Source organism: Tauraco erythrolophus, chromosome 31 (assembly GCF_009769465.1).
Source record: "Tauraco erythrolophus isolate bTauEry1 chromosome 31, bTauEry1.pri, whole genome shotgun sequence".
Lineage (NCBI taxonomy): Eukaryota > Metazoa > Chordata > Aves > Musophagiformes > Musophagidae > Tauraco > Tauraco erythrolophus.
In genome coordinates this window covers 241,844-262,503 of record NC_141495.1, presented here as the reverse complement: position 1 = coordinate 262,503, position 20,660 = coordinate 241,844, and the positions used below count along the sequence as shown (strand labels likewise).

General features: G+C 62.3%; 1 protein-coding gene across 3 annotated transcripts in view; it reads left to right on the top strand.

Annotated features, from left to right (window-relative positions):
- Nucleotides 1–20,266, top strand: part of HDAC7 (histone deacetylase 7) — a 44,356-nt gene extending 24,090 nt beyond the window's left edge. The window contains exons 2-26 of one of the 3 annotated variants that reach the window (XM_086628467.1): nucleotides 4,928–5,174; nucleotides 6,713–6,719; nucleotides 6,781–6,871; nucleotides 8,584–8,695; nucleotides 9,157–9,272; nucleotides 9,440–9,562; nucleotides 10,548–10,657; nucleotides 11,090–11,206; nucleotides 11,397–11,595; nucleotides 12,285–12,493; nucleotides 12,774–12,983; nucleotides 13,724–13,949; nucleotides 14,422–14,555; nucleotides 15,383–15,503; nucleotides 15,758–15,807; nucleotides 16,952–17,059; nucleotides 17,281–17,336; nucleotides 17,573–17,660; nucleotides 17,973–18,092; nucleotides 18,421–18,518; nucleotides 18,610–18,728; nucleotides 18,914–19,047; nucleotides 19,157–19,241; nucleotides 19,484–19,622; nucleotides 20,126–20,266. In XM_086628467.1, coding sequence (XP_086484593.1) covers nucleotides 4,928–5,174; nucleotides 6,713–6,719; nucleotides 6,781–6,871; nucleotides 8,584–8,695; nucleotides 9,157–9,272; nucleotides 9,440–9,562; nucleotides 10,548–10,657; nucleotides 11,090–11,206; nucleotides 11,397–11,595; nucleotides 12,285–12,493; nucleotides 12,774–12,983; nucleotides 13,724–13,949; nucleotides 14,422–14,555; nucleotides 15,383–15,503; nucleotides 15,758–15,807; nucleotides 16,952–17,059; nucleotides 17,281–17,336; nucleotides 17,573–17,660; nucleotides 17,973–18,092; nucleotides 18,421–18,518; nucleotides 18,610–18,728; nucleotides 18,914–19,047; nucleotides 19,157–19,241; nucleotides 19,484–19,622; nucleotides 20,126–20,171 — 3,065 coding nt within the window. In that variant the 3' untranslated portion in view covers nucleotides 20,172–20,266. Of the gene's footprint in view, nucleotides 1–4,927; nucleotides 5,175–6,712; nucleotides 6,720–6,780; nucleotides 6,872–8,583; nucleotides 8,696–9,156; nucleotides 9,273–9,439; nucleotides 9,563–10,547; nucleotides 10,658–11,089; nucleotides 11,207–11,396; nucleotides 11,596–12,284; nucleotides 12,494–12,773; nucleotides 12,984–13,723; nucleotides 13,950–14,421; nucleotides 14,556–15,382; nucleotides 15,504–15,757; nucleotides 15,808–16,951; nucleotides 17,060–17,280; nucleotides 17,337–17,572; nucleotides 17,661–17,972; nucleotides 18,093–18,420; nucleotides 18,519–18,609; nucleotides 18,729–18,913; nucleotides 19,048–19,156; nucleotides 19,242–19,483; nucleotides 19,623–20,125 lie in introns of those variants that run through there. The other 2 variants (XM_086628468.1, XM_086628469.1) reach the window with 2 other exon arrangements.
- The last annotated feature ends 394 nt before the right edge of the window (nucleotides 20,267–20,660 follow it).

Below are 20,660 nucleotides of genomic sequence, written 5' to 3'. Positions count from 1 at the left end.
TGATCTTGCCTTTTTTTAAAAAAAAAAAAAAAAACAGCAGGAAATGCCAATGAAAAGATTTCTGTGCTGTTTGTTGGTGTTTTTTTGGAGGGATGGCTGTCTGTCTGTCCGAGAGCAGCAGTGTGACCAGCGATTTCCCTTTTGGGGAGCGAGCAACCTAAACTCTGGGATTACATCCTCCAGCCTGGAAAACTCGCCAGGTCCCACCCCGGCCAAAAACTTCTCTGGGGTCGGGGAGGCGCTTGGCTCTGCAACAAATGGGGAGCCCATCTCCATCCACACTCTTGCTCCCCCCGTCTCTCCCGGAGCGCGGGCCCTTGGAGCGCTCCGGCTGTTTTTCCCTGCGCTGCGCCGTGCCGGCAGCTTGGAAAATGCTGGTAACCCGTGCCGGGTTGCGGAGCACAGAGCTCACATTCATGCTCCTTCCGCCGACGGCTTTCCCAGGACGCGCCGGCGGGAGAATCCGCGTGGCGGCTCCTCTCGCCCTGCTGCAATCGCCCCTTCCCACGGAGGAAGGGTGGAGCGGCGGCCAGGTGCGGGGTGGTTGGCACAACAGGCTCGGCGGCCTCCGGGCACTCGTGCTGGCATCGCGGTGCCCTTCGCCTCGGCTTCCCCCCCGGTGCAGCGGCGTGTTTCCCTGCCGGTGCCCCGGCTGCGCAAAGCGACCCAGAAAAACAACATTTTTGCAAAGAGAGGGAGTTTTGCCGTGTTTTAGCAGCCGGGGTGCCCCGTGAGCGCTGCGCTGGTCCCACCACGGTGCCGCCGGTGCCGTGGTGGCCACTGAGCCCCTGCCAGCCCTGGCACTCGCCACCCGCGCCGGCCTTCCCGTGCGAACGTTCTTGCGGACTAAAAATAATTCACTAAAAATCTTGGCAGCTGGACATCGAGCCGGGAGAGGAGCCTGTCCCAGAAACCTTGTGCCTCTTCCCTGCGTGGGTGCTCCCAGCTCGCTTCTCCCTGTCTCGGCGCTTGGTCCCGCTCCCGGCCGTGCGGGGGGGAAGGATGCTGGATTCGGCCCCCCGACGCTGCACGGGGCCAGCGGAGCATCCCGGTCCCAGGCTGTGCATCCCGGTCCCAGCCCCTCCGTGGCCACGTGTCGTGGTGCTGGTGGCTTACAGGGGTCTAGTGGGAGCTGGCAGGACCTGGGTTGGGTTGGGGAAAGGGGCTAGACCCCCAGGAGCCATCATCTAGCCCTGCTTTTGGCCTTCCTCGGGTGAGAGGAAGAGGAGGAGCTGCCGGGCTGGCTGCTTGCCCCCAGGATCATGCGTGAGCATCGCAGGCTGCCGGGGAGGGGAGTTGTTTACTGTAACTCTTGGCAGAGGTCCCGGCATGAAACCCTAAATGAATCCAAGCTGCAGCGAGAGGTCACGGCTGAACCAAACAGCTCCCAGGGCAGGAAGGGCTTTGCGAAGGGGGTCCGGAGCTGCTGGAGCCCGGGCTGGAGCAGGAGGGATGCCGGGCATCCCTGGGGAGCTGCCACGTGCCGTGGGGACAGTGGCCGAGGCTCCTGCCCAGGGGCTCCCGGGCAGCGGAGCCGGGGGAGCGTGGCAGGAGGATGGTCCCCGCAGCCTCTGCCGGCGGCCGCTCTCCCCGGCTCCGCTGCCTCTTGGCCGGAGGGATCTCGACAGCCTTTTTCCTGGCTCCGGGCGAGCGGTGAGGAGTTGTTTTTCTGGCCGCTGCCCGTCCTCCCTCTCCCCCGGCGCACGCGTTCCCTCCCACTTCTCCTCTTCCGCTGCTTCGGAGTTTGTTTTTAAAAAGACTAAAACAAATGAGGCAGCGAGATTCCCAGAGCCCCTGCCAGTGCCTTCCCCCTCGGCTCCGTGCCCCCGTCCGTCCTCTCCCCCTCCATCCCCGGAGGGGTCTGTGACACCCCCGCCTGCAGTCACCCCCGAGACCTTCTCCCCCCTTTTTGCCCCCCAGGGACCTCGTGGGCATTTTTAGCATCCTGAGCAGAGGAAGGCTGTGACGACTCTTCCCTGGATGCCAACTGCTCTGATGATGGAGGTTGGGGCTTGGTGGGCTGGTGCCTTCCTCTTCCTCCCACTTTCCCCTCCGAACGATGCTTCTGCGTGTGAGTGACCCTTCTTGGTGTCTCAAAGCTGAGCCCGAGGGCTGTGGTCCCCCAGCAGCCCCCCAGCCCCTCCGTGGTGAGGCCGGCAGGACGGTGATGTTGGCTGGAGGGGACAGAGGGACGGCTGAGCTGCGGCGAGTCCCCGCGGACGGACAGCGTCACGCCGGGGGTTTGGCTCAGCCGGGAGCTCGCAGAAATCCCCAGTTCCCATCCTGAGATCTGCTCGTTACAGTCTGTCCTTGTCCGGCTGCCAGCAGCCCGGCACGCCGGGGAGCGTGCGCACGCCATGCTGCTGCCTCCCGCCGAGCATCCCCGACGGGCTTGGCCAGCGCCCGTGCCTCTGGCATCCTCCTCCTCCTCCTCCTTGGGAGGTGGGAACGCACCTGAGCTGAGAAGCGGGAGGTGACAGCCCAGTTTATCTCTTGCATCCTTCAAAATCAGGGATGTTTAGCAAGATCGGAGGCCCTTTGGGGGTTGCTGGAGCTGGGAGGTTTCTGGAGGCAGGTGCGGCCTCTCGGGGTGCCGGGGCTGGCACTGCGTGGTGGGGAGATGGCACTGGGCACTGCAGCCTCTCGGATAGTGCTGGGATGGATTGTCGGCCCCGTGGAGGACGTCAGGTTTTTTGGGACCTCCAGCTTCTTGTGGGTGTTGGAGGGCACGTGGAGAGAAGACTTGGGGTCTTCTTGCGTAGGGTGGCTTCGCTGGGGCTCTTGTTCGCTGATAAAAATGCAGCTGAAAGGTGCTCATCTGCATTTTCCGTGCCTGACCCTCCCGGGGGGCTGCGGGACTCATCCTGCCCACCTCGTGGCATCACACCGAGGGCTCATCCTGCCCACCTTGTGGCATCGCACCATGAACTCATCCTGCCCACCTCGTGGCATCGCACCAAGGATTCATCCTGCCCACCGCGTGGCATCGCGCCGCGTCCAGCCCCGAGGCCTCGGTGATGACGGGGTGGAGGAGCTCAGCGGCTTCCAGGCTGCGGCTGTTAAACCTCCTCAGCCTCCGGTTGTGATGGGGCAGGCTGGGTGTAGCAATTAGAGCCAATTAACCCAGAGATAAATTAAATCCCAGGCAGTTATCAGCAAGATAGAGAGAGAAGGGGATAAACCCTGCCCTGGGGTTTCCTGGGAACGTCAGGTCCTTCTCCGACATGGCCTGAGGTCAGAGACATTTCTGTCCTGGAGAACTGAGCTGAGAAGGGTTTGCCCTCCACCAGAGGGAATTTTTCCTGCCTGGATCACGCAGGAAAGCCGGAGCTGGCCCCGTTCCAGCAGGACCGTGCACCCAGTCGCCTGCAGGGATGTGGTTACGGATAGTCCCAGTGCCCTCGGTGGGTGACGGCGCTGGTGCCCGTCCCTGCGCAGCGCGGTGCAGGTCCGGGCAGGACCTGGCCACGATGCCCCAACGGATCCGTGTCAACGCTGCGTGCCGGCGCGGGAGCCTGCAGAGATTTCTGCTGCGACGCCGCAGCCGTCGGCACGAGCTTCCTGGTGCCGCGGAGGTTTGAGCAGCGCAGGGTGTGGTTCTCCGTCTATAAAATAACGTTTGCATCTGGGTTTGGTGTTTTTAACTGAAACTGCTTTTGGAAAACAATCCGCTCTTGGGCTGCAGCGGCCTTGGTCCTTCATCCTGCTAGAGCATCCCCTTTGCAATGTCTTTTCATGCTGAATTTCCCGCCCACCTGCCTGTTTCCAGCCTCCCCTGTGCTGCGATGCCCGCAGCCAAGCTGCAGTGGCCATGGCTGCCTCGTACCAGTTTGGTTTGAGGGACACCACGGTGCTCGTCTGTCCGTCCTTCGGTCACTGTCGTGCTCGCTCAGTCCCCGTCCCGCCTGCACCAGGCTGGCTCGCCACCAGCTCGCTCTGCGGCTTGGAGCATCCCGCTGCAGCGGTGCAGGAAGAGCATCCCACTGCAGCGGTATGGGAGGAGCATCCCGCTGCAGCAATGCAGGAGCATCATCCCGCTGCAGCGATGTGGGAGGAGGATCCCACTGCAGTGGTGCCAGAGGAGCATCCCACTGCAGCAGTGCAGGAGCATCCCACTGCAGCGGTGCAGGAACATCCCGCTGCAGTGGTGTGGGAGGAGCATCCCGCTGCAGCGTTGCAGGAGCATCATCCCACTGCAGCGGTGCAGGAGGAGGATCCCACTGCAGTGGTGCCAGAGGAGCATCCCGTTGCAGCAGTGCAGGAGCATCCCACTGCAGTAGTGCAGGAGGAGCATCCTGGTGCAGGAGGAGCATCCTGCTGCAGCAGTGCAGGAGCATCCTGCTGCAGCGGTGCGGGAAGAGCGTCCCGCTGCAGCGGTGTGGGAGGAACATCCCGCTGCAGCCACGGACGCGGCTCTTCTGCAGGTTTTTCCTGCAGTGGAGGTGACCAGCTCTGCTTTGCACCGGCCCGTGGCACCTGCAGGGTAAATGAAGTGAGGCTTTAGGAGCTGGTTGCTGAAAATCCCCTGCTGCAGCGGGTGCTCCGTGTGATCGGGACTGTTTTGGGTGTTCCCATGAGGATGGGGGGGTCACCACGCGGGGCGGCTGCGCATCCAGGCAGGGTGGGAGCAGCTTCAGTTTGCAAAGTGATCCTGAGCCACAGTGTCAAGGAGAGGTGCCTGCAGCACCCTGGAGGGTGTATGATTTACAGGATTATTTATTTTTTTGCCCGGATGATGGAGGAGACTTTTGCAGGCAGTAGACGGTGCGTGGCATGGCAAGCCCTTCGCAGCGGCAGGACGTGTTCCTCGCAGTGCCCACCCGTGCGTTGGGCTGTACCCCCCGTCCTGCAGCTTTCCCCGACCCACCCAGCAGGGTGGTCTCAGCAGAACAAGGGCTGAGCTGTCCCTCGCTTTGTCTCCCAACAGCTGCCGTGAACCCGTGCACCTCCCCGCGGGTGCCCCAGACCGCCCCCATGGACCTGCGCATCGGGCAGCGCGTCGTCAAGCCCGGCTCCGACACCGCTTTGCTGGCCCTGAAGCACACGCAGCAGCTGCAGCACCAGCTCTTCCTCGCCAGCCTGCACCAGCAGCAAGTGGAGCAGCTCGCCCACCAGCACGTCAGGGTACGGGCACGCTCCGGGGCGCAGGGTGGGGAGGGAGGGACCCGCTTTCCGTAGCGGTTGGATGAGAACTGGGCACCTTGAGGAATTCGTTTTAACCCCAAAGCACGTAGTTCATGGTGCCGTGCGTGTCTGCCAGCGGTGCCCTGCGTCGGGGCTGGCTTTGTCCAAGTTCCCGTCCCTGGCAGGGATGAAGAGGAAGAGGCTGGAAATCCCAACCCCAAAATAACCTTCCCAGGTGAATTCCTTCTTTCCCCTGAGTCTGCAGTGCTTTTTACCCAGCCTGGAGCCCTCTCTGACGCAAGGAGGCTGGGCAGGGAGTCAGGTGGGGGGGTTTCGTGTCTTGCTTTCGTGCCAAATCTCCATCCTGCCAAGGCCAGCGGGAGCGCCGGGGCCTCCGGGGATGTGCGAAGCGCGGAAATGTTCTCAGCTGCGTGCCCGGTGTGCTGCACGAGGAGCCGGAGCGACTGGACAGGATGCCCGGTGCCTGGGATGTGCCACTCCGCTCGCCTGCCGCTGGCCCTCTGCCCGAAAAGCGCGACTCACTTTACCAGCTAATTGGCTTTTCTGGGAAGTCGGTGCTGAAATTCTCTCGGTGCCACCCGGCGAAGCACCCCTGCCCTGCGCAGCCGCTGCTGCCAGGCTCTGCCTTGGCACGGAATTCCAGCAAGGTTTAGCTTGGATGGTTCCTCTGGAAAGCAGGGCCAACTTCAGAGGTCGGGCAGGTTGTGGAGGACCATGTCCTGGCAAGTCGTGCCCGTCTCCAAGCTCAGAGATCACCTCCTGCCCGTCCCAGTCGCAGGGCTGCGCCGCACTCCAGATGGGATTTCCTATATCCAGATGGGATTTCCCTTTCGGCACGTCTGTCCTGTTGCTGCTCATCCTTTTGCTGGGCTCCTCAGAGGAGCCTGGCTCCATCTCTTCTTTGGGTGGTGGAAGATGCAGTTGGACCCCATCTCCTCCGGACTAAACGAGCCCAACCTCATCTGGGTCTCTGGCATCCCATGTGCTCTGCCCCTGAGCACCAGCCCCGCTCTCGGTGGCTGCCCGGGCTCACTGGTCCCAAGAAACTTGTCTGGGAGCCCTCGGGGGGAATCACACTGAGGCTTCTTAGGAGAGGCTGAACATCAGTTTGGTCAAGACAAGGAGAGTTTGAGATGCTGCTGTTGGGTCCTTAGAGACATTTGTGCTTTCTGACCTCCCTGTGAGATGGGATCATCTCTGAAAACCTCAGCTCTGGAAAACACCAAGATCCAAACTTTTAAGACTGGTATAATAGGGTTTTTTTTCCTTTTTTCCTCTTTTAAGTCAACCACGACTTTTATTTTTTGTTGCTACATGCCTTAGCTACAGCTGTGTCAAAACACCATGAAAGGCAGCAAATTGAAGCAGACTGGTTTGAATTTTACCACGTCCCTGGGGAGAGCGTCTCTGGAGGCGAAGATGTGTGCGGTTTGCCGTGGGGAAACAACTTCACATGTTCCTGTCGGCCAAGGCTGCCCATCAGCCCTCCAAAAATGACAGAACGGACCGTTTCAGACATGCTCCATCACCGTGTAGTCGTGCCTTGGGCTTGGGGAGGGGGTAAGAGGGCTTGGGTCAGCGCTGGGCGAGACTGGGGTCTGCTGGTGCTGATGTCCCTCTCCTCTCCTCTCGCAGGTGACCATGGAGTCCCCGCACCGTGAAGCTGAGCCGGGGCAGCAGGAGCAGGAGCTGCGGCAGATCCTCAACAAGGACAAGAGCAAGCGAAGTAAGAGCCTCGGCACCGGGTGCCGCGTCTCCGAAACCACGTCCCTGGAACCAGGGGATGGGGCTCACGGAGCGATGGAGATCAGAGTGGCTTTTGGAAGGGGGTTCAGCGGGTGGTTCTGCCCTTTTCCAGCCCAAGCTCTGCCTTCTCCTGGTCTGGAGGCGTGTGATAGTGTCCCCACCACTGAGCATCTCTGTGCTGTGCCTGGAACGGAGCCGTCGCTGCGCCCGGGGGCTCAGGGAACAGTCCGTGGGGAAGCCTGGCCCTTCTGAGCAGTGATGCCAGCGAGTTGCACTTAGCAGCTGGCAAGAGATTTTTTTTGGGGGGGACTCCTTGGCCTGGTTGGTGTTTGTCCTTCATAGCCTTCCTAGCGATGCCAACCACGTGGTCCCAGGAGATCTCTGTGCTAATATTATGGGTGCTCCATCCCTGGAGACATTCAAGGCCAGGTTGGACGAGGCCCTGAGCAACCTGATCTAGTTGGAGATATCCCCGTTCCTTGCAGGGAGGTTGGACTAGATGACCTTTGAAGGTCCCTTCCAGCCCTAACCATTCTATGATTCTATGATTACATTGTGCCCCACGACCACTGCAGTGGTGCCACCCGACTTGCCCAGTGCGCTGGGACAGGGCATGAAATTGCCTCTTGAACTTGCCAGCCCCAGAATGGAGCACCTGTGGCAGTGGGGAGAGGTTTGTGGGTCCCCCCCACACTGGGCAGAAATGGTCACAGACCCTGTAGGGCTGCGATGTCCCTGTGCCATCTGGTGCCAGGCGCTGCAACCCGAGCTTTTGGGTGTGCAGAAGCCCAGCATCAGCACCCAAAGGTGCAGACGCAGCGTGTCAGATGCCCTGTGCCCATCCCAGTGTCCGTGAGCCTTATGCCCACCCACCCATCCTGTCTGAGGTCTGTCGGGATGCCAGGGTTTTCCCATTCCGACCCTCCACTCCCGAACGGCTGGAGGGCACCGACTGCTCCGCCGCGGTTCTCGGGGCCGACGGGGCTAATGGCAATGCTGAGAACGCAGCGCTTGCCCTTTCCGTGCCATTCCTGAGCAAACAGCTCCTGCCAACGCGGGCTGAGCGTGGCACAGCCCCTTTATGCAACCTGGGAGTTAATCATACGAGTTAATTAATTAACTTGTGCTCGGAGGTGCCGAACGCTGGCACAAAAGCGCGGAGCATCCCTGGTGTAACCACAGAGCGTTCCTGCCGGAACGGAGGGATGGGGATATGGCTTGGCAGGGGTGGGAGCACGGGAACGGGCGCTAGTCCGAGGTGGGGAACACACGGGAGGCTCCCGGGGAGGGAGGGACCTCTGCCTGGGGGGGGTTTCGCCGGGTGCCCAACGTGGGTCGCTGCCGTTTCTTTGCCAGCGGGTTGTGGTGGGTCGGCTCGTCCCCGTTCGGGGGCAGAGTGTGACCCCATGGGGAGCTGGGGTGTGGGACAGGGATGCTTCCCTGTCCGTCTGGGAAACGCCGATTGTCCCAGCTGGCCTTTCTCTCCCTGAGCCAACCTTGACCTGAGAACCACACCAAGCGTCTCAGCGGGGTTTTTTTGGTGCCCCTGTGCTTGTAGGGGGTCTCCAGCCATCCTGGCGTTAATTCCACCGCCATGGGGGAGCTGTGGGGCCATGCCCGTGGTTGCAGGGATCCTTTAAAGTGCCCTGTGCCAGCTCTCAGCCCGCGTGGTCCCTGCTGGTCTGTCTGCAGGTGCTGTGGCCAGCACAGTGGTGAAGCAGAAGCTGGCTGAGGTCATCCTGAAGAAGCAGCAGGCAGCTTTGGAGAGGACCACCAACCCCAACCCTACAACCATGCCGTACAGGTAAAACAAGGGCATCCTTCTGACCCAGAAGAGGTGGCTGTTTGTCTTGGGCGAGATCTTGCCGTTATCTTCTGCTTCCTGGTCTTTAGAGATGCTGTTTAGCTGACGTGTGTCGGGCTGAGGCAGTTTGGTTCTGCGTTGTTTGCAGGAGGTAGATGAAGTTCCCATGTTGTTTTCCCTGACCTTGTTGGACTTTGATGGCTTGTCCAACTCCAGACCTAAAAAGTACTGTCAGGCTTCTGATCTTTTGTTCCAAGACAAGGCTGATCCAGCAGCTGGATCCCTTCTTAGATGCTTGTGGTAGTGGACAGGACAAGCCGTTCTGGCCACCAGCAGAGCAGCTCTTGCAGACCTGGGAAAGGGAAAGCCCCATGGGCCACCCTTGCGTTGGAGGGTGTCGCATGGGTGGCCCATGGCTGCCAGCTGGGAAGGGTCTCTAACAAGGTGGCTTCTCCCTGTAGGTCTCTGGAGCCTCTGGATCCTGAGGGCCCTTCCCCTCCTGTGCTCAGCACCTTCCTGCCTCCTGTCCCCAGCACCTCTCTTGACCCCCCGGAGCATTTTCCACTGCGGAAGACAGGTGAGGCTTTGGGGATAAGGCCATCTCCCTCCCACTGCGATGCCCTCGCAGCCCGCTGGCAGGGGACGGCTGGAGCTGAGAGGTGGGGTGGCACGTCCCCACAAAACCAGTCTGGCTTCGTCCCCACCATCAGCGGGGCCGGCACTGACTGCCTTATCTGCTCGCAGCGTCTGAGCCCAACCTGAAGGTGCGTTGCAAGCCCAGGAAGTGCCTTGACCGACGCAAGAACCCCCTGACGCGCAAGGAGAGCGCTCCCCCCTCGCTGAAGAGACGGCCGCCCGAGGCGATCGGTGAGGTCTTCACCCGGGTGGTGATACCTCGGGGGTTTGGAGAGACCTGGGGGGTTTGGAGAGACCTGGGGGTTTGAAGAGACTTGGGGGGTTTGGAGAGACCTGGGGGGTTTGAAGAGACCTGAGGGGTTTGGAGAGACCTCAGGGGTTTGGAGAGACTTTGGGGGTTTGGAGAGACCTCAGGGGTTTGGAGAGACTTTGGGGGTTTGGAGAGACTTTGGGGGTTTGTAGAGACCTGGGTTTTGGAGAGAACCTGGGGGTTGTGGAGAGACCTTGGGGGTTTGGAGAGACCTGGGGGTTTGGAGAGACCTCAGGGGTTTGAAGAGACTTGGGGGGTTGGAGAGACCTTGGGGGTTTGGAGAGAACCTGGGGGGTTTGGAGAGACCTGGGGGGTTTGGAGAGACCTCAGGGGTTTGAAGAGACTTGGGGGGTTTGGAGAGACCTTGGAGGTTTGGAGAGAACCTGGGGGTTTGGAGAGACTTTGGAGGTTTGGAGAGGCTTTGGAGGTTTGGAGAGACCTTGGGGGTTTGGGGAGACCTTGGGGGTTTGGAGACACCTGGGGGCCAGGCTGGAGCAGCTACGGTCTGCTCAGGATCCCTGGGTATGTCTCTGGGGCTCAGCACCTCACCAGTGCCCTCCTTGGGGCACAGCCCATGGAGAGACCTCTCTGCTGTGATGGTGTGGGGATGGATGGATGAGAGCAGGACTGTACCATGCTGCTTTTTGGGCCTGTGTGATGGACCTACAAGACTGGAAGGGTCCAAGACCCCGAGCAAATGCAGCTGGTCAGGCTTCCTCGCTGCGACGTGGTGCTTCCCACGCTGGCGGGGCAGCTCCGTCTCCACCGCGCCCCATGGCCAAAGGGAGGTTTGGCCCTGGGAGGGCGGTGGGCAGCTGTTAGAGGGTGGGAAGGGCTGGGGCAGGAGCCGTGCAGCCCTTTTCTGGCTGCTTGTGCCCATCACCTCTGTTTCTCTTCCTTGCACAGACTCCTCCCCGAGCAGCAGCAGCACCCCCGTGTCCGGCTGCAGCTCTCCCAACGACAGCCTCCCCGCTGAGCACGGAGCCCTCCCCGCTGCCTCCGGCGTGGCCCACGAGGTGAGCTCCGGCGGCCTCGCAGCCAGAGGTCTCGTGGCATCGGGGCTTCCTGACCCCGGGGTTGGGCACCGTGGTCCCCCGCTCCCATCCCAGGCGCAGGTGAAGGTAGCATCCCCTCCCAGGGACCCCAGCCCTGAACCCCGATGCCCAGGAACTGCCCTTAGCCCTGTTCTCCCTGCACGGTGGGATCTTCTGCCCGACCCAGTGCTGCTCCTGGCACGCTGCCCTCCTTCGCAGCGTGCGTTTCTTGTCTCTTAGTGTGCATGTGCTGTCCCCACGGGTCCCCCGTGCCCCTCACCCTGGCCTCAGGTGTTCCCCCGAGCAGCCGGGGCTCAAGCCACCCTCTCCTGCTGCCCGTGCCGGAGCTGCTTGGCCCACGCCGAGCTCTGCCGGTGCTGGAGCACGGAGACTAATGAGTTGTGTTTGGTGCAGACGCCCCTGGCCCAGCGCCTGATGATGCAGGAGAGCTCACTGGCCCAGTTTGCCCTGCAGAGCGCAGCCTCCCTTCCGGCCATCACGCTGGGATTGCCGGCTACCACTAGCGCCAGGGTAGGTAGCCAGGTTGTAGGTAGCCCCAGAACTGGGCAGAGAGTCCCCCACGGGGCAGGGGAAGCCTTTTCCTTTGGGCCTGGGGTTCCTGGGGTAGCGCCAGGCGGGTGCTGGCACGGTGAGGACGTGCCATCCCCTCCCCGTGCTGTGTCCCAGCGGGTCGCTAACACCGTCCTCCTCCTCTCCGCAGGGAGATGCCGATCGCCGCCCCCTCTCCAGCCTGGCACACCGGGTGCCCGTGCTGAACGGACCTGTCCTCGCGGGCACGCACTCGCCCATGTTCATACCAGCCAGCTTGGAGCAGCACGAGGCCGGGAGCCCCTTATCCCCTCGGCTCCAGCCCGTCATCATCCTGGAGCCCTCGGTCACCCACACTCCGCTGGTGGCTGGTGAGTGTCGAGCTCGGTGAGAGGCGCTGAGGCTGTGCCAGCCCTGGCAGGGCTCGGCGTGGAGCTTCTCTCGGGGCAGGCAGGTTTCTGGGCACTGGGAAAGCCCAGTGGCCTTGATTTTTCCATTACTTTTCCATGAGCTGAGGCCAAGGGAATGTCCTTCCTACAGCCTAGGAGCCCCCCTCCAAGGGGTCTTTCCTGCCTCTTCCTAGGCTCTTGTGCCAGCAGATTTCCCTGCAGACCCTGCAGTGAGCAGAGCAGCTCAGACCTCCTGGCTGTGCCTCGAGCTGCTTTCGCCCCCCCAGCCCATCTAGGTAACCTGCTCTGGCTGTAGCAGAAAGAGAACCAGCTCCTTCGTGCTGGTTCCTGACTCCATCTCTCCCTGCCCTGGGATACCTGCAGTGAAGGAAGTTTCATCCATTGAGGATGAAGCTGAGGGGGGACTGAGGTGATTGAGGTCAGCTAGACCCCATTCCCATACCCCCGTGGGGTGTGTGATGCCGAAGCGATGGGGGCAGAAGGAGAGGAGCCATAAAGGCACAGCCCATCCATAGTCCACCAGATACTGGGCTCCAGGGCTGAGCCACTGTCATTTTTAGGGCTGCATGGGTGCAGACAGCACTGCTGCTTGCCATGCATCTGTCCAGCAGGCAATGCCACCCCTCACCTCTCCTTCCTCTCCCCTCCAGTGCCAGGTCTGGGAACGGTCCCCTTCTCCTTCGCCCCTTCGCTCATCTCTGCAGAGCGTCTGTCGCTCCCAGGCCACCATAAACCGCTGGGCAGGACCCGCTCGGAGCCCCTGCCCCAGAACCCCAAGGCCATCCAGCAGCAGCTGGTGTACCAGCAGCATCACACCCAGTTCCTGGAGAGGCTCAAGCAGCAGACGCATCTGGGCAAGGTAAGTCATGGGTGCCCAGCCCCAGGCGTGCAGGAGGCGACGAGAGACAGGTGCTCGAAGGGTTCAGGGTGGCAACTCTTCCTTCTGGGCAGCAAGTACCCATGACCAGGGCCAAGCCGTGGCCAGGCATGCAAGGTGCTGCCTTGCCCAGACTCGTAGAAGCAAGCTGAGGGTACCTGCTCCCGCATCCCTGAGATGTCCTGAACCCCCCATCACCTTCTTGGCCCTGGCCTGTCCCGTGCCACCTCCCCGTGCTCATTTGTGACCCCTCCGGCTGCAGCGCATGGCTAAATCCAGCGAGAAGCCCCGTCTGCGGCAGATCCCCTCCTCGGAGGACATGGAGGCCGAGGGGACGCTCCCAGAAGCCGGGGCTGAGAGCAGCGACCCGGCGAGGGCACGCGTGGAGCCCCCACGACCGGGGAGCAGCGTGAAGGAGCCCGAGAGGACTCAGAAGATGATGCAACCTCAAGAGGAGCTTGTCCTGCAGCAGGTACCCGATGGCAGAGCCCTGGGCAGGGGTGCAGGCTGCCAGCCTGGAGCAGCCCTCTCCATCCTGGGCACAAGGAGCCCGTGGGGAAAAGGGACGATGGCTTCTCCAGCTTCCTGAAGCTGCGTGGAGCCCTTGGGGTGGTTTGAAGCCTTTGAGCAGGCTCAGGAGTGGGCTGGAAGAGGAGCAGTTCCCTGCCTTGTCCCTCTCTCCACTCGTGGCATGGCTGCAGCGTGCGGAGATCCCTGCCCTGTGATGTGGGGCAATTTTTAATTCATCCCTTGGTGTCTCCTGCCTGAGGCTTTGTACAAACCCAGCAAAGCTGGTGACATCCTCAGCCTGGGGAGCTTCAGATGAGACCCCGAGAGCCCCCTCCGTAGAGGGGTGCTGTGTGTGAGGACACGGGCACCACGGCGGTCCCTTCCTTGAGCCCGGGGCGGTTTGGTAGGACAGGGACGAGAGCTGCAGCCACCCCTGTGCCAGCCAGGCCGGGCATCGCCCCGCATTGCTGAGCATCGTCCGCATCGCGCTGCGGGGCTGAGCCACCAGAGAGCAGCAGATGCTGCGGAATGTGTCCCGGCTCCCGCAAAGCAGCTCCGAACCCCCCCCAGCATGGAGGGGGCTGTCGTATCCGGAGCCTGGGAGGGTGCACAGGGCTCCCTTCCCTGGGCCAGGCGATGCTGCTCTTGCTGCCCTGGCATCCTGCTCCGGATGCCGTCGTCACCGCCGCCTCTCTCCATCAGGCCTATCTCTGGGATTCCTACCAGCGCGTGCAGCAGCAGCTCCTCAAGCGGCAGCCCTTGTCCGACACCCCCATGGTCCCCACTATCCACGCGGGGCACAGACCTCTCTCCAGGGCTCAGTCATCTCCTGCCACAGCGACCGTCTCCCTTCCTGCCCAGGACACGGCCTCCAAGACGCTCTCCCTGCCCGTGCAGGAGCAACCGGCCAAGCCACACTTCACAACAGGTATGTCCTGGTCCCCCTGGAGTGGCAGCAGGGACTGGGGACAAGAGCTGGAAGGGAGGTGGGGATGCCCAGGAGCAGCTTAGCACCAGTCTCGGTCACTTCCAGACCCATAAATGCTTGGCAGGGCTCTGGCTGGCTGCAAAAAGAGCAGAGCAAACTGTGAGGGTCCCCTTCTCCTTATCTAAGGTGGCTTTTCCATGCAAGACATGCCCATCTGGCCCCTTGGCTGCCATCCTGGTCCAGTGATGCTGCCAAGGTTCAGCCCTCTTAAATATCCAAGGCAGGATTTGCTTCGAGCATGTTGGGACGGAGGCTCCCATGGTTTGAGGGAGGTGTTTCAGTCAAACTAGATGGTTATGGACATTTAGGATCTTGGCCAGCCCCTGGAAATGAGCTGAATTAGGGTCAGCACCATCCAGGCCTGGGTGTCCGGTCCAGTCTCGGGGTGGCAGCTCATCCTTGTGCCGTGCAGGGCTGGTTTACGACTCGGTGATGCTCAAACACCAGTGCTCCTGCGGCGACAACAGCAACCACCCGGAGCACGCGGGCAGGATCCAGAGCATCTGGTCCCGCCTGCAGGAGAGAGGCCTGCGCAGCCGGTGCGAGGTGAGCGCGAGCGGCAGGTGGGAGCCGGACGCCTGTCCGGGAGGAGGGTGCTGGTACGAGCTGATCTCATGTTAATGGTATGAGAGGGTATCCTGCTCCCACCTCCATCCCTTTTGCTCCCAGATCTTCTCAGCCTGTTTGCCACCGTTATCCAGAGGGTTTGGACTTGTCTGTTGCTGGCAGTGCCAAGTTGGAGCACGCTGGTCTGACCATCTCCACCTTTGGATGGCAGCAGGAGTCTGCTAGAGGGTAGATTTTGATTAGATGTAAGGAAGAAATTCTTCCCTCTGAGGGTGCTGAGGCACTGGCACAGGGTGCCCAGAGAAGCTGTGGCTGCCCCATCCCTGGCAGTGTTCCAGGCCAGGTTGGATGGGGCTTGGAGCAACCTGGTGTAGTGGAGGGTGTCCCTGCCCATGGCAGGGGGGTTGGAACTGGATGGTCTTGAAGGTCCCTTCCAACCCAAACTGTTCTGTGATTCTACCAACTGTTCTTTGCCAACTCTGGGAACATCAACGTCAGCTCCAGCCTGTTGGAAGCTGCTCTAGCTGGGCCGACTGGTCCCCACGGGGTCCTGCGGTTGTAGGAAGGTGGTGGTGGCATTTCCTGCCTGACCCCTGCCCGCAAGTGCAGGGGGTGCTCAGGCTCAAACCCGATGCCAGAAGCACCAAGCTGAGACGTGCAGGTGCCTCCTCGGCCGCAGTGCCACGAGGTGTGGCTGTACTCGGGCAGCAGGATGTGCCACCTCCACCCTCCAGACTGGTGCGTGTGGGTGGCAGAGCCCGCGCCGCCCGCTCCAGCGGCTCGTTCACAGCCCCTGCCTCCCGCAGTGCCTGCGGGGACGGAAGGCCACCCTGGAGGAGCTGCAGTGTGTCCACACCGAGCGCCACGTCTTCCTCTACGGCACCAACCCCCTCAACCGCCTGAAACTGGACAATGGGAAGCTGGCGGGTGAGTCCGCAGCCACCGCGCTCCCCCGGGCAGCCGTGCCCTCGCCTGCTGCCCATCCCTGCCCGCACATCCGCACCGGGGCTCGGAGCATCCATGGGGACCACACCGAGCAGCTTCCCTGGGGGCTGGTCCTCATTCTGGCCGAGCAGCCGGGCCAAACCTCCCTGCTTGGTACCCCCGTGCCATGCGCCCTGTCCCCCCACCGTTGCCCAGTTCCTCCGCTCTGACGTCCTCGCTGTCCCCTCTCTCCGCAGGGATCCTGTCGCAGCGGATGTTCGTCATGCTGCCCTGCGGAGGGGTGGGGGTAAGTGCTCCATCTCTGCTCTGACCGCTTTTGGAGGGGGGGGGGGTCCCCCCTTTCTTCTGTCCCCAGCGAGGGCTTCCTGGTGGGCTTGAGCGGAGAGGGACCTCCCGACGCCTTTGGGCTGCTGAGGTTGGGCAGCCTCAGGTGGGACCGCTCCGCCTGTGGGCACGGTGATGCCACACCAGAGCTTCTCCCTGTCCTCGGGATGGTCCTAAACATCCCACCCTGGGACGGGAATCCTTAGTGCCTTCAGACTTAGGGAGCCAGGAGCCCCTCGCAGCCCCTTCCGAGAGCCTGGGGGGGTAGAAGGGGGTGAGGTGGTGGGACGGCCGTGGGAAACCGTGAGCCGTGGTCTCCATGGAGGGAGGGCAGTGGTGTGGTGGGGCCAGCAGCTTGCCACTTCTCTCCAGACACTTCTGTGGCCTCTCCTGTCGCAGCTTGCCCCCCTGGTTTCTCTCCATTCATGGCATTCTCCTCTCTTCCTCTCTCCCCCCTCTCTCTGTCCTCCTCTCTCTTTCAGGAAGGGTCTCACTCCATGCCTTCCTGCTGCCTCTTCTGGTTCTTCTCCTCTCCTTGCCCCCGCTGCTGGGCACCAGCTCTTCTCAGCCCCGTTTGCATCTACTTTCCCCCCCGCTCTGCCTCCCGGTCCCTGCCCTCTTCTCGCCCGTGCCCCGAAGGCGGGGGGGGGGCTGGAGCTGCCCCTCTGGGTGGGCAGAGGGGAACCTTTGAGTTGCACACATGGAGTTGATCAGAAGAGACTTGAGTTTTCCGGCTCTGGCTTGGCCCTTGACGTGATCCTGATCAAACCAAGATGTTTGGTTAAACAATAAAATAAGATAAAGAAGGTAACGAGCGTTTTTTTCAGTCCACTCCTTCCAGCCCCCGGGTGCAGGGTGAGGTCTCAGCTCGGGGCTGGGGCTGACAGCAGGCAGAGGAGCTGCCACCCTGCCCAGGGAGCCGCCACGGAGCTGAGGATCTTGCCCCGTTGCGTATGGGGTGGCCCAGCTCCGCGGCGCCCAGGGACCTGCACGGGACTCCGGTCCCCGGTGCCAAGCGGGGCGGCCGGTGGAGAACATGGGTCCTGCGGATGAGATCTTCTCCCCCAGTGCCTCGTCCCCGTCTGACCGATCCCCTTTGCCTCCAGGTGGACAGCGATACCATCTGGAACGAGCTGCATTCCTCCAACGCTGCCCGCTGGGCCGCGGGCAGTGTCACCGAGCTGGCCTTCAAGGTGGCCACCAGGGAGCTGAAGGTAGGGTGGCTTCACGTGGAGGTCCCAGAGCTGCACGTCACCCCCGTGGCCGGGCGAGACGGGGGCCGTGGGGTCTCACCAGCTGGCACCGGGTGCTCCCAGCCCTGCGCTGCTGCGGGCTGCCTCCCCGGCTGTGCCCACGTGGCAGCACCGGGGTGTGGAGACGGGGTGTGGTGCCAGGGGCAGCAGCTCTGATCACCTCACCTTTCTGTTGTCCCCAGAACGGCTTCGCCGTGGTGCGGCCACCCGGACATCACGCGGATCCTTCCACTGCCATGTAAGGGCCCCTTCCCAAACTGCAGGGCTTTGGGCTGGCATGTGGGAAGCCCCAAAAACCAACTCTTTTGGCTCAAAGTGGCTGATTGCTCCAGACTGGCCTCTCCTGGGACCCATCCGTGTCCAGGCTGGTGGGAGAGGAGAGGGAGAGCTCACCCTTTGGGGAGCAGGGGCAGGAGGGAAGGGTGCTCAGGAAGGACCCCGGAGCATTAACCGGCTCCCGCTCCCCCTTTGCAGGGGATTCTGCTTCTTTAACTCGGTGGCCATCGCCGCCAGGCAGCTGCAGCAGAAAGGGAAACTCAGCAAGATCCTCATTGTGGACTGGGTAAGTCCCCTCTGTCCCCCAGCGTGTCCCTGCTCCTCCCCAGGACATCCCCAGGAGCCTGCACCTCCTCCCAGCTCTGCTTTGGAGCTGGACCGGAGGGCGGCGAAACCTCATCCTTGAGGACCAGCTGTGGGGAGCGCAGCTGGAAGCCCCCTGGTGTGTCAGGGTGCGGGGAGCAGGAGCAGATCCCGGGGATGGGGGACCAACCCCTGGAGCAGGGGAGAGATCCGGTTGCTTTTAGCCCCGTTAGGCTGTTAGACCACCCTCGGGGCTGAAAAAACCCAGCGCTCTTCCCGTCCCCTCTCCCTGTAGGACGTTCACCACGGCAACGGGACTCAGCAGATCTTCTACAGAGACCCCGACGTTCTCTACATCTCTCTGCATCGTCACGATGACGGCAACTTCTTCCCCGGGAGCGGCGCCGCCGACGAGGTAAAAAGCACCGCCAGGCTGCCAGCTCCGTGCCGCTCTGCCCGGGGCCGGCGGTGCCAGCGGCGAAGGTGGCAGCCGGAGAACGGGATGCCACCGGCTTCGAGCAGAGGCTGGTGTTTTGTGTCGGTGCCCCGCGAGCTCGTTTTCCGTCGGTGCCCGATGCTGCTGGCTCGCCCGGCTGGCTGCGGAGCTGCTCTGTCCCAGCCTGCAGCCGGCGGCACCGGGATGGTGGTTGATGTGGGCAGGGGGTCCGGGACACCCGGTCCTTCCTCCCCGGAGCCTGGGGAGCCACATCCAGGCCCCCAGCGCTGCCCTTGCTCTCTCACAGGTGGGTGCTGGCCCTGGCGAGGGGTTTAATGTCAATGTTGCCTGGACTGGAGGGCTCGACCCCCCCATGGGTGACCCTGAGTATCTGGCTGCTTTCAGGTACCATTCCTGGTGTTTCTGCTCATCTTTCCCTCGGCCTCGGGCCGAGCCAGCGCCCATCACCTCTGATGTGGTTTTTTCACCCACGCAGGACGGTGGTGATGCCAATCGCGCACGAGTTCTCCCCCGACGTGGTGCTGGTGTCGGCCGGCTTCGACGCGGCCGACGGGCACCCGGCACCGCTGGGCGGCTACAGAGTCTCTGCAAAATGTAAGGGGGTGGGAGCAAGGGGGGTCATTCCCACTGCCTGCCCAGACTGGGACCAGGGTGTAGGGGTGGCAACTCCCCAGGGCACCGGGGAAGATCTCAGGGGGTTGTACCCACCTGGCACCGAGGACCAGGGCTCGGTGATTCGGGCAGGGGGGCTGACAACTGTTTGGGCTTTGCCCCTCCAGGCTTTGGCTACATGACGAAGCAGCTGATGAGCCTGGCTGGTGGAGCTGTCGTCCTCGCGCTGGAAGGCGGCCACGACCTCACGGCCATCTGCGATGCGTCCGAAGCCTGCGTGGCAGCCTTGCTGGGCAACGAGGTGGGAGCAGGGGGGTCGGGGGGTGGGGGCTGTGGGGCTGTACGGGTGCTATGAGCTGAGCCCCGGGCACAGCTCCCGCCTGGTGACCCCCTGTGCCTTCCTTGGGCAGCTGGATCCTCTCCCAGAAGAAAGCCTGAGGCAGAAACCAAACCCCAACGCTGTGCGCTCCTTGGAAACGGTGATCCAGGTCCAGAGTGAGTGTCCCGGGGTGGGGCTCGGTTAGTTAACATGGAAGGGCCAAGTGTTTGCATGTCCTCCCCTCTCCAGTCATCCCAGTGACCTCCAAGGAGACACTTGGCATAAACCCACCCCCTGTAGAACCCTCCATCATCATCCTCCTCATGGGATGGTGATGCCCCATGTGTGCATTCACTGAAGCCCGGAGACCTGGGGCGCCCCTATCCTGCCACCTCCTGATTTTTTGCTTCTCCTGCAGGTAAATACTGGGTGGCCGTGCAGCGCTTTGCCTCCAAGCTGGGCTGCTCCTTCCTGGAGGCGCAGCACCACGAGGCAGAAGAGGTGGAGACAGTCACAGCCTTGGCCTCCCTCTCGGTGGCTGTGATGGTGGAGAAGAGGTGATGCTCTTCATAGATCCTGGGAGATGCGGGTGGCCCTCACTCCCTGTGTGCCCGGGGTGTCACGGGGTGGCAGCAGAGAAAGGCCGTGTCTCACAGCCGGGTGCACCTCCCAGTACCTAAAGGGGCTACAGGAAAGCTGGAGAGGGGCTTTGGACACGGGTGTAGAGTGACAGGACATGGGGTGATGGCTTTAAACTGGAAGAGGGGAGATTTCAGTGGGATCTAAGGAAGAAATTCTTCCCTCTGAGGGTGCTGAGGCACTGGCACAGGTTGCCCAGAGAAGCTGTGGCTGCCCCATCCCTGGCAGTGTTCCAGGCCAGGTTGGATGGGGCTTGGAGCAACCTGGTGTAGTGGAGGGTGTCCCTGCCCATGGCAGGGGGGTTGGGACTGGTTGGTCCCCAAGGTCCCTTCCAACCCAACCCGTTGATGGTTCTGTGATGCTGAGGGATGTTGTGTCACACAGGTCTCCTCATCTCATCTGTCGTATGTCTCCATTTCAGGCCTCAAGACGAGCCGATGGAGGAAGAGGAGCCCATGAACCAGTGATGAGCGGTGATGTTCTCTGCTCCCCTGCTTCCAGGACATGGCTGGACTCTCCCGAGCCCAGCGCTCGCTCTTCACTCCTGGCTTCCCGTTTGCCACATCATCCTCACTCCCTGAGTCATGGTCCTGAAACAGCCCGGACCTTCGGCTGCCGCCTCCGCAGGGCTCCCGGGAAGGATGCTCCTGCAGCCACCTGGAAGATGTCCTCCTGCTGGGGACCGATGGAAAACCACAAACCCCCTCTGCACAACGTGGCCTTGCAGACCTGGACCGTGCCGTGCAACCAGTCCCCCAACCTTTGGGACCTGAAACCCCCCTCTGGAGACACGCGGCAGCCGGACGCAGACCAGGATCTTCTCCTGGGATCTTCCTCACCCTTGGGGAAGGGGGTGGGTGTTGGGATGGATGTCGTGGCCGTGCTGCGGGTGGTCAGAGCCACCGTCGGGACTGCACCCAGAGCTCCGCTCCGGCCACGCAGCGATGCCTTTGGGA